The sequence below is a fragment of the Pteropus alecto genome, unplaced genomic scaffold (genome assembly GCF_000325575.1).
Source record: "Pteropus alecto unplaced genomic scaffold, ASM32557v1 scaffold3, whole genome shotgun sequence".
NCBI lineage: Eukaryota > Metazoa > Chordata > Mammalia > Chiroptera > Pteropodidae > Pteropus > Pteropus alecto.
The window spans coordinates 40528112-40540059 of NW_006442484.1; the positions used below are offsets into that span (position 1 = coordinate 40528112).

The 11948-nt window shown below is 33.8% G+C and overlaps 1 protein-coding gene across 4 annotated transcripts; it reads right to left on the bottom strand.

Annotated features, from left to right (window-relative positions):
- Positions 1-771: 771 nt before the first annotated feature.
- Positions 772-9766, bottom strand: SPC25 (SPC25, NDC80 kinetochore complex component). 4 transcript variants are annotated; one of them, XM_015596429.2, is made up of 8 exons: positions 9578-9660; positions 8953-9008; positions 8599-8751; positions 8441-8506; positions 5687-5833; positions 4576-4680; positions 2467-2565; positions 772-960 (listed from the first exon to the last, which is right to left on the bottom strand). In XM_015596429.2, the coding sequence occupies exons 3-8, from the start codon at positions 8735-8737 to the stop codon at positions 842-844; spliced, it is 675 nt and encodes a 224-aa protein (XP_015451915.1). In that variant the 5' UTR covers positions 8738-8751; positions 8953-9008; positions 9578-9660; the 3' UTR covers positions 772-841. The 4 variants fall into 4 exon arrangements, with proteins under 4 accessions (XP_015451915.1, XP_024895326.1, XP_015451914.1 ...); XM_025039558.1 differs by lacking the exons at positions 8953-9008; positions 9578-9660 and adding an exon at positions 9695-9766; XM_015596428.2 differs by lacking the exon at positions 8953-9008 and having other exon boundaries at positions 9658-9720.
- Positions 9767-11948: the final 2182 nt, after the last annotated feature.

The window sequence follows — 11948 nt, forward strand, 5'->3', positions numbered from 1 at the left end:
ATAAAAATGTTCTTTCCTTTTTATTTGGATGATAGTAGATGATACTAATTTAGTGGTGTTTATCTTACTAAGTACATTTCAAAATTTGCCAACCCTAGGTTAGGTCCCGCCTCCTAACTTTTTAATATTATCAGTCCTTGACCTTCGAAGCTTGGAAAGTTCTGAGATACAGTGCTGGTTGTACAAATTCCCATTCACAGGCTATCCATAAACTACCCATGCCTGCCATTAAAAAATATATATATATTATTTCAAATATATAAAATGTATTTATTATGTATTACATTATATATATTATACATATTAGTAGAATTTACCTAGGAATATATATGTACATATATTGTTGACCTTTGACAACTGCAGGGGTTAGGGGCTCCAATCCCAACACAGTTGAAAATCATATAATTTAAATCAGCCTTCCCTATATAGATTCCCAATGGTGGGTTGAAAATACTGTTTTCCATCCATGCTTGGTTGAATCCACAGATGTGAAACCCAGGGATATGGATGACTAATTGTATATTTATTGGAAAAAATCGACATATAAGTGGACCTGCACAGTTCAAATCCACGTTGTTCACGGGTCAACTGCATGTGTGTATATATATTATCTTTCATAAAAACAAAACAAAACAAAAAAAAACAAAAAAACACACATTTGACTTTATAAATTTTATTTCCTAAGGTTTTAATTAATATTTCAAAGAAATACACCACAGAAATATTTAAAAAATACAAAAGGACTATAAAGCAAACAACGAATAATGAGAATTTCTTTTAAAAGAGATACATGATAGGAAAGGAAAATAAACAGTTCTCATATACTATTTATACATTAATTTTAATCCATAGTACTAAAAGCTTTCCGAACATTGGCAAGAAAAGCCGAAAAGTTTTTGGTCTTTCTTACATTCTCTTGAAATTCTGCTAGGCACTCAAGTTGAGGAGCACTATCTGACACTAGAAGGAAAAAAAAAGACAATGTGAATGAGATTTTCTTTTTTTATGGAAGAGAAGTATTTCTAATTTAGATGCTTTCATCTGATTCAAATCATTTTAATTCCATTTTATTGAACTGCTTTGAGCACATGATGATAGATCCACTTGATTTTCATATCCCAACTATTTTGGAACTTTCCTTTGTTTAATCTCTAAATGTTCAAATCTATGCACTACAGTCTTGCTTTAAACAGAAGTCAAGAGATTGAAGAGCTTAATGATAAAAAACAGAACGCCATTTCCCATCATCTTTCCTATATATTTTAACTATTTACACTGTTTTAACAGGTTTTTTTTTTTAACTGTTAAGTAAGTTTACTCTGCAAAACTTTAGCCTGACTTCTAGTTTCTGACCACTGGATCAAAAAAGAACAACTTTCAATGCCAACCCTTAATATTTACAATTACGGAGAAAAAACCCTAAAGTTTCACAAATGAAATGGAAGTCATTTGAAAATGTGATTGCTATTCCAAAAGTTGTATTTGCATTGCCTACTAAACAAGTGATACTCCAAGTCACAAATAACATATGTAACTCTTATGTAGTTGTACCAGGTGGTACATATTGGGAGCAAGCAAGTCTCCAGAGAGGGCAGTCAAAAGAAATGATCCAGCGTTCCCTACTATTAATCTTGTCCCTTGTTCAAGAGGAAGAAATTCGACTGTAGCAGATATCCAGCTCTTTGGTAGAGACTGCTTAGGAAACAGGCCCATGACCAAGCAGAGAAACAACAGAAAAGAGTACTTGGTTCAAGATTAAACTGTAGTTTCTTTTTAAATACACTATCAAATACTATGAAAGTAAGTAGCAATAAAGGATATCCAACTTAAAGAAAATTAAAAAGCTAGGTAAGAGGTTTTTTGAGATTGCTTTTTAAAATTCGGCACTCATTAAATTAGATGTTTATATAGAGAGAAAAAGCCAAATATTTGTATATGAATCTGATTCCTAAAATATAAATTCCATTGGAATAGGAATTGAGTCATCAGGGCACATTAGGGAGCCAACTAAGCTGTTCACCTGAGTGTGTGTCTCCTATAGATGCTTTAATATGAAACCACAGGTATAAAAAGCTGAGAACCATTTCCTGAATTCCAATAAATTACTTTAAAAGGGTAATTAGAATAAAAAAAGAGATAAATATATTTCCATTTTCTTCTTAGTCACACTATCAGCAATCACATATGTTCTCCATAAATCAAAAACCTGCTACGGAATCAGTAACTTGGCTAAATTATCAATATATAGGATAGAGTAATTCTGTAAAATTGATTTTTGGGAAAAAATATTATTATAATATCTATAAATCAAAACTATTGTCATAGCCTTTAGAATATCGTAAAAAAACAAGACTAGAAAACAATAGCTTGTGGGAATATTACTTTCTTCGTATTACTTTATATTCCAATTCAAATAACATTTTGGGATGCCAATCTTAAATGCCAGTTATAGAGAGGAGGAAATACCTTCATAGTCCCTTGCTTCATTTAGGTGCAGGCAAAACATAAATGGGCTATCAGGATGCTTTGGGTCAATATTAGTGAATATAAACTGCAATTTATCACCTGAAAGAAAAGATTATCTATTTAATATCAGAATATTTTATTGTACCAAAGCTTTCAATGGAGATGAGCTTTCTTATCTCTGTCTCTGATCAGTTATCTATACTGCCAAGTATATATATTCACTTAACCAATGTCTCCAAATGTACAAGATACAAATTAGTTTTAAAATGTATTGTAGTTTAAGTGACAATAAAGGCACAAACAACAAAAGAAAAAAATAAATTGGACTTGATCAAAATTAAAAACTTGGCTTTTAAAGAACAATACCAAGAGAGAAAAAAGATAACACAGAATAAGAGAAAATATTTGCAAATCATATCTCTGATATGAGTTTAACACATAGGATGTATAAAAAAACTCCTACAACTGGACAACAAAAAGAACAACCCAATTCAAAAATGGACTGAGGACTTACAAAGACATTCCTCCAAAGAATAGATACAATGACCAATAAACACATGAAAAGATGCTCAACACCACTAATCACTGGGGAACTGCAAACCAAAACTACAATGAGATACCATTTCAAACCTACTAAGACAGCTATAACAACAACAACAACAAAAGTGTTGATGAAGATGTAAAGAAATCAGAACCCTTTTATATTGCTAGTGGGAAAGTAAAATAGTGCTACTGCTGTGCAAAATAGTTGGGCAGTTCCCTGAAAGTTTAAACAAAGAATTACAATATGATCCAGCATTTCCATTGCTTGGTATATACTCTTAAGAAATGAAAATAGAAACTCAAATAGGTAACTATACCCATGTTCACAGCAGCATTCATTTTTTATAGTAGCCAAAAGGTGACAATAGCAGTGTCCACCAATAGATGAATGGATAAACAAGATGTGTTATACATATACACATACAATGGAATACTATTCAATGAAGAGGAATGAACTTGACACATGCCACAACATGAATAAACCTTGAAAATGTTATGCCAAGGGCAATAAACCAGACACGAAAGGACTGCTATCCTCAGAATCTTAGAAAGGTCTGCTTGCAAGGATGGTCCCTGGCTGGTGTGCTAGAGGTCCCCAAGACCACCTCAGGTTTGAAGATTCAATAGAACTCATAGGGCTCAACATATGGTCATCCTCAGGGCTCTGATTTATTATAGTGAAAGGGTACAGCAGAATCAGCAAAGGGAAAAGATGCATGGAGTGAAGTTCAGGGAAAACCAACACAAGCTTCCCTGGGAGACAGCACTTCACATGTACTGTCACAATTCAGTTCTGAGGAATTTACACATCATGTGTGACTTCACTGGTTTAGGACTGTTGAAAACTTGCACCTGATAACATTGTTTCCTCTAGACTTTGCCCATAAACCTTTTTTGGGCGGATTTGTTTTGTATCCTTTCTGCAATAAATCTGAGCCATGAATATGACTATATGCTGAATCCTGTAAGTCTTTCTGGCAAACCACCAAACCTGACGGTGATCCTGGGGACTCCCGACACAATAAGTATTGCTGTAAACACATAATGACCATTATAATACTTAAATGCTTTAACCTGGTAATACTCCTCTGGGAATGCCATAGAAATTATACAAAAGAATGAAGAAGTCTACATTCACCACAGTACTTCTAAAACTAAATAACAGGCAAGATCCAAAGGCTAAGTTAGAAGCAACAGATGTTAAAATAGATAAAAGACTAAATAAATCATGATACATTAATGGAAAGAACTATTTCACCACCATTTTAAACTTACCACTATGCAGGCTATAACAACTGAAGAAATGCTAATCATACAATACCAAAACAAACAAGGAACAAAAAATACTTGCACATTGGCAACCATGCCAAAAAATGCATTTATTAAAACACTAGATGATATATAACCAAAGCATCAGTAATTATGTTAGGGTGATAAAATATGTCATAGGAAATGACATATTTTTACTTTGAAAAAAAAATTATTTAATTCTCTACTTAAGAAACGACACATCTTTATAATCCGCCTTTATAATCTCCTAAGTTTTACTTATGTTAGTATACTTACCATAAATTTTTCGAATTTCTAGTCCAAGTCGCTCTTTATACAAGTCTACAGATTTCTGCAGCCTTTTCAACCTCTCTTCACTAGCTTTTTTAGCAGTGGAAATAGCTATGATTTAAAAAAAAAAAAATACACCGTATCAAATATTTTAAATGACAAATAATGCTCATTTAATTAATTTTAAAAACTTGAAAACAACTATAAAAATGATGGCAGGCAAATGAATCTGCTTACATTTATTCAGTTTCTATCTCTACCAATTAGCAAAAGGGGCTTCTGTTCATTTAAGATGGAAGGAAAAACTGTGTGAGTAAATATGTACAGGTACTATTCTATTTTATTATGTAGTAGCATGAATAAATAGGCCAAGACTTGCATGGCTGGCAGAAATAGACTTCTTTGACACTATTTGCTTTTTCTAGTTAGCCAAGAAATTGCTTCATTGGAAAAATATTTTATTCTTTTAAACATAACTATTTCTCATGTGAAGTCAACTTCATTTCATACTAGTTTAGAATTATTCTTAAAGTTAACACATTATTCTCTAAGTAACACATAGCAAATGAGAAAAATGTAGAGTTGCATGCAAACTCTATAAGAAAACACATTAACAAAACAAAACTTTGCTATTTTCAAGAGACTTGAGAATTACTTTGTGGGCAAAGAAGACTCCTTTCTACAGGAAGCACTCATTTGAGTATGAAAGTTTCTTAGACAAAAAGACTTTCTAGCATAAAGAGCATGCTTAATGGTTCCTGGCAGAGCATGTGTGATCAATAAGTCTGTTGCATAAATTACACTATGGCTTCTCCCAGGCAAATCTTATTTAGTGAAACTGTCTCCCACTATGCTTAACTAAACTCCCATATCAATTTCATTATTACTCTGGCTATATTAGAAATCAAAAGGACCTTTAAATCAAAAGAAAATAAAACTCACTTAGCTAACTTCGCAGGCACTTTACAGAGATGAGTGGCTGGCTATACCCCTATGGTATATTTTCTATTTTTGGCAATAAGCTGGAGAGAAGGCAAGATGTACATAATAGTTGTGAACCATCACCACTTTGAAATTTAGATTGATGTTTTAAATATGTGTACAACTGGAAACTTACTTTCTTTCTTCCTGGCATATTCTTCCTTAAGATCCTGGATATTTGCAGTCAGTACTTCCAATTCTTGCTTTTTGTCTTTTACTTCAACAGTCAGCTTTAACAACTTATCTTTTTTTTCCTGAATGAGTTTATTCTGCCTGCAGATCTCTGTAAGAAGCACAAAGTATTAGCCAGAATATATATGCTTTACTCTCCAATACATATCTAAGATAAGACCATAATATTGACTTTCATATTAATACAGAATGTTTTAATTTATATTTCCTAATGATTAAAGAATTATAAAAGAACAAAAAGAAAATATCCTAATCTATTCCTTCCTATTTGTTTTCGAAAATGGAAATGAGAAGACAAAATGCCTTTTTAAAAAAGAATACCAAATTAAATCAAGAAATAGAAAATCAGACGATCGTGACTCTTGCAGCTCCTCGCTTTCAAATAAATACAAAAATAAAACCCACCACCAAAGACAATCAAATTTACACAGTGCCTTGAAGAAACAGCTAATTCTAATGCTATATGATTCTGAAACATACTAAAAAGATAGAAAGGAAAAAAGGAAGGGAGTGAGGAAAGCAAACAGGAAATTTTATTTACTCTAGTAAAAAACAAAACATTCAGGAATATCAAGAAACATGTAGGCTCTGTATTTTAAAAAAATGTAAAACTTGTCTGAAAGATATATTTGACCTGTATATATGGAGAAACACTTTATGCTCCTATTGTAAATACTATAAAGATGTCAATATTTCTCAAATTCATATATTTAATACAGTCACAATGTAATATATAAAAAAGAGGATCTAACAAAATTATAAAATTTAATATGATGAATACTTAGGTGAGAATACTTAAGAAAATATGGTAAAAAAAACAACAGAAAAAGGATTTAACATCTGTGATTGTAACACTAGTAATACAACTTAAGTGGAGTACAACTTAAAGAACTGATTTACAGCTCAATTAAACAAAAAAAGGCATTCCCAACGAATTCCTGTTATGTTTAGGAAATTAATATGAAAAATGAGATCTAAATCAAGAGGTAGATTGTTCCCTAAACAGTGCTCAAATTCAGAATTAATTACATATTTATTAAATACAAAATGAAATCTTACAAAATCTAGAAGGCAGTATCTGTGAATATAAAAGTCACGCTATGGGGAAAGATCTTTTTACTCAAATGCAAAAAGAAATCAAAGTAAGGCATATACTGGCTACATAAAATGAACAGGTGAAAAAATTCATATGTGATTCAAATAAGCATCAAAATCTACTATATGCTAGGTACTTTGTCCAACAACTTATACTTATTTATGTAAATTTTTTATATAAATTTAAGTTTCACAATAACACTATTCCGTAGGTCATACTCTCTGTTTTAAAAGAAGAGGAAAAAGACTCAGCAGTTCATTCATTTGCCTAAAGCTTTATTTGCTAGGATATAATAAAGAGTAAGATCTGGCTTCAAACTCAGGTCTTGACTTCAAAGGCTGCTTCTGACCATTATAAACTATCCTCCCCAACAATGAGCTATTGTTCTTAATCTAAAAAAGACACAAATATAAGTTCCTAAGGGAAAAAAGTAGATAAAGGAATAAACAGAGGAAACATAGAATGCAGACGGTTAGTAAGTACAAAACATAATTTAACCTCTATAATCCCAGAAATGCAGATAAAGCAACAACATACCAATTTTCATTTATTACAACAATGTTTACAAAAATAATAGCTAGTGTTGAGAAGAATACAAAATACCAAAGTCCTTGTGGAAAGTATTTTTGACATTGCAAAACAAAAGTCTTAAGGGGATTCATGTCCTTTGATAGTTATTTCATCTTTATAAAGCTACCCTAAGAAAACAAGATGTGTGCAGATATTTTCATACACAAAATTATTTTCCGTGCTACTTACAATAGTGAAAAACTGAAAACATCCAAAATGTCTAATAAATAAATTGTTAAATAATATGGTACATAAATAAGATAGACTATATTTTCAAAAAGTTAATAATGTGGGAAAATACTCTCAAAGTGCAAAAAGGAAAAAACACAGCACAAAGTTATGTTGATAATGAGTAAAGTAGGCAAGGCAAAGCAAAAGAAAGTATCGGGACTAGGGCAAATTAAAGAAAATGTGCCCCATGTAAAGACATTGCAATTTAATACTGTTTCAAACATGGTGCTGCTAAATTTAGTATGTCCAGTGGAATATGGCTTGTGGTTTGTGTGTGAGAATTCATTAAAAGCAGCTGATCCACTCCGGGTAATCTGGAGTGGTAAAAATGAGAAGGCAAGAACAGTAGTAAAAATATGGAGAGAACAACTCTCAGAATACTAAACCTACACCCAAAGAGTTGAAAAAACTCCAGTTTTTGTGATTTCCCAGTCTGTGATTTCCAATGTAGAAAAAAAAACTTATTATTATTATTTTTTAAATACTGGAATTTATACATCAATATAGATGAATCTCACAAGGGCAATGCCAAGAAAAAAAAAGGGACAGGATATACACAAAATGATGTCATTTATGTAACATTCAAAAACACAATAAAAAAAAAACATTGATAGGTTAGCTCTGGAAGATGGGAGAGGGTCAACACAGGATGTTCTATTTATTAAGCTGGGTTATGGATACATATATGTTTATTATTCTTATGTGTGTATACACACACACGGAACACATTGTTTAACTTGTATGAAGGATTTCATAAAGACGTTTAATCTAAACAAAACTGATCTACATTTTGTCACATACCATTTTGATATTCCAGAAACATCTGAACCATTCGTTCTTCTTCCTTTAATTTCACAGACAGCTTTTCTAAAAGAGAAATTGGAATTGACATTTCAATTCAGCTGAAATAATACTAAAAAACAAAGAAAAATAGCATGTTACAAGTTAAATTTAAGTACCTGTAAATGCTTTATTGATGTCCTTGTAGGAATCTCTTAGTGCCATCATCTGACAGGAAGTGTCACTGACACTGCTTTTAAATTTATTCCAAAATTCATTTATGCTTTTATCTAACAGTGCCAGTTCGTCCTCTACCATTTTGTAAGACAATGCTACAAAACAAATAGAACGCACATTGTATTTTTGTTACTTTAATCATATCAGGCTCATATTCCAATCAACTATATTCTGGCAGTCTGACTTTTGCTAGAAATGGTTAGCAACTTACTTTTAACTCTAGATATTCCAGGGCAGATCAAGCCACCTGGACTGAACTAGGGTTGAGGTGCAACAAGAATTCTAGAAACCCTTACCTCCTAGAAATTCGTTAGTGGTGCAACTGTACAGGACACTTACAAGCTCTGTGACCCTGGGAAAATGACTCCGATTACGTTTTCTCACAAGTAAAATTGGTACATCTAAGACCCCTTCCAACGCTGACCCTTTCTTTCAATTCTGGCCTGGATCGCCAGGTACCAGAGAGCCGATCCTCTCAAATAGGATAAGACCCCACACATCTACCCTGTCTCTTCCTCCCACCCCAGACCAGGAAAAGTTGCAGTAAAATAAAGACTGGAGTAGGAGTTCAAAGGGTTTGGTGCAGGACCTGTACAAGTCACCTAGACTCTCTAGGCCTCAGTGTTCTTCTCTGTAAAAGATGTCTATCCTGTAAGATTCTAGACCCCACCAGTTCTCTGTAATGCTAAAACCTTCCCAATGACCTCAAATCTTCCCAGGAATACACAGACATGTCGTTCGGTGAAACCCAAAACCCTTCAGCCTCGCCGCTGCCCACCCAGCGACACCCAGACTCAAACAGAAAACAGGACGTGCATTTCACAGACGCCACCCCGGAAAACACATTCCGCCCCCAAGTCCACTTTTCCCTATCGCAACAGGCGGGTCGGGGAGCCTAGCTCAGCTCCCGACCTCCCTCACCTTGGGGAGGCCTGAGCCCCGAAGCCTTCCCCACACAAGACCTGAACCGATACCAACCAACCGCCGGTCTCCAAACCCACCTCCCACAGCCGCGCCACTTTCCTATTTCAAACTTACGTCGCCTTCCGCCTCCCGACTTCGGGCGCCCATTCGTCTTCTGATTGGCTGGTAGCATAGGTTCTCCATGAAGGGATTGGTTGAGCTAGCAGTCCAGGATTCTCGCGGAAAAGAAAGGGGAAAGGGCATTCTGGGATTTGTAGTCCTTTCTGGGAGAGGGCTTTGGAGAAAGTAATAGATCTTGGAATACACGTCCCGGGACGGGGCATTCATCAGTTTCAAGTAAAGATTTCTGCACTAGATGTAAACATTGGATTTTAATTATACTCTGTTGCCAAGTATATGCCCTCTTCTTTGATACTACCTTAAGCTTAAAGCTAATTAAAAGTAATAAAGCTAATAAAAATACAATTGTTTAATCGTCTCACCTTTAATTACTCTTCACTGGGAAGTGGCTGGAAAATTATTGTTTATTTGCTTACAATATTAACACTTCCAAAATTTTCTTATTCTCCGTTTTTCAGCATGTAAATTAAAACAGAAACACTAAAAGACTATACCTAATACAGGTAGTTTCTTCCCCAGAAGACAATGACACAAAACTTTTAATAGTTAAAATCCTTGCTGTATTGCAGATAAAAGTGAAAAAGGAGAGGGGGCAGTCAGAGGTAATTCAAGTTATCTAGCCTGGGTGTTTGAAAGAATGAAGATACTGCTGGCAGAATTGAAAACGTCTTCATGATAGATTGGGTATATTGGAGGAGGAGTGTTGCGGGAAATCAGAGGCACGATGAGTTATGATTTTAATATGTTGTGTTTGAGATAATATTGTTGGCAATGTTAACCAAGTGTTAATGTCCTTTAGGCAGTTAGTTTCTCTAATAAGTTACACAGTGGCTAACTGCTGCAACTCTGCAATAAGATTGCCTGGGTTTGAAATCCAGGCTCCATTATTTACTAAGTATGACTGTGGGAAAAGTTTCTTGGTCTCTTGGACCTCAGTTTCCTAACCAGTAAAGTGAGGGTAATAATATCTTCTGCATATACCTAATGTGAAGACTTAAAGAGATAATAAACACAAATGCCTTAGAATAGGTCCCTGTAAGTACTCGAAATTGTTTCTTGATTTTATGATTTAGACCCTACCTACTTCTTATAGAACAGATTGTCATTAAAACATACATAAATAAGACTTTAAAAGAATGAATTTAGATTTAGAGAAATAGAGAAATTGTTGAAATTGAATACTAACTTTATCTAAGGCAATACATATAGCTCCCATTTCAAGACAATCACACTACTTGTAGAATCCTAAATTTAAGGAAACATGCATTGTGCTATGTCTGAATAAGTACAGAATACAGACAGACCTTGGAGGTATTATGGGCTCGGTTCCAGACCACCACAGTAAAATGAGTAAAGCTAGTCACCAATTTTTTGGTTTCCCAGTGTATATAAAAGTTAGGTCTACACTATTCTGTAGTCTGTTAAGTGCGCAATAGCATTATGTCTAAAAATACTATGTACATATCTAAATTTAAAAATCTTGTATTGCTAATGAACCTTAAGCAAGTCATAATGTTTTTTCTGGTGAAAAGTCTCACCTTCAATTTGTAAAAAAAAAAAAAAACACAGTATCTGTGAAGCACAAAGCAAAGCACAATAAAACAAGGTATGCTTGTACATCCCTTCTACCCTAATCCGGGTTGAATTAATTAATCAGTTAGTTGTGGTTATTTAGCATTATCTACTTAATAATTTGTCGATGTCTCACAAATATAACAACTTTAGTTTCAGTGTAATGTAACTATTTTCACAATTTTAGAAATTATTTTCAGTTATTTTGGCCATTACGAGGTCAAGATCATAAATTATTTCCTCAGCTTGGAATAATGCTTGGACCGTCTCTCTAATGCATTCCTAGTGGAATCTGGCATAGCATGACTGATCCATGAGCATAATGGAAAGAGTTCATTAGCAAGGCTTTGAGATATTCACAACAGACACAAGGCTGCAACTATGTCTCTTAGACCAAGGTGAATATCTTATAGCTGACTCATTTTTCTGCCCTCTTTGCTTAACTATTTTTGTTAAGCAACTCCAATTATGAGTGGGCAGAAATATCCAAGTGGTCCTCACATAAGCAAATTCCTTATAATAGTAAATATGTATCCTAATAGTTCTGTTTCTCTGGAAACTTCTGACCAATACTTATGCGTATACCACATTTTGTTTAGCCATTCACCCATTGATGGACACTCAGGTTGCTTCCACCTTTTTGTTATTGGGAATAATGCTGTTATGAACATGGATG

What these genes read in the sequence shown, in the direction of transcription:
- SPC25 (XM_025039558.1), bottom strand. Translation starts at nt 9,752, where the DNA reads ATGCTACCAGCCAATCAGAAGACGAATGGGCGCCCGAAGTCGGGAGGC. An exon ending in CATCAATAAAGCATTTACAG is followed by an intron (nt 8,507 to 8,598) that starts GTACTTAAATTT and finishes TTTCTCTTTTAG; the next exon opens with AAAAGCTGTCTGTGAAATTA. An exon ending in GTTTCTGGAATATCAAAATG is followed by an intron (nt 5,834 to 8,440) that starts GTATGTGACAAA and finishes TGCTTCTTACAG; the next exon opens with AGATCTGCAGGCAGAATAAA.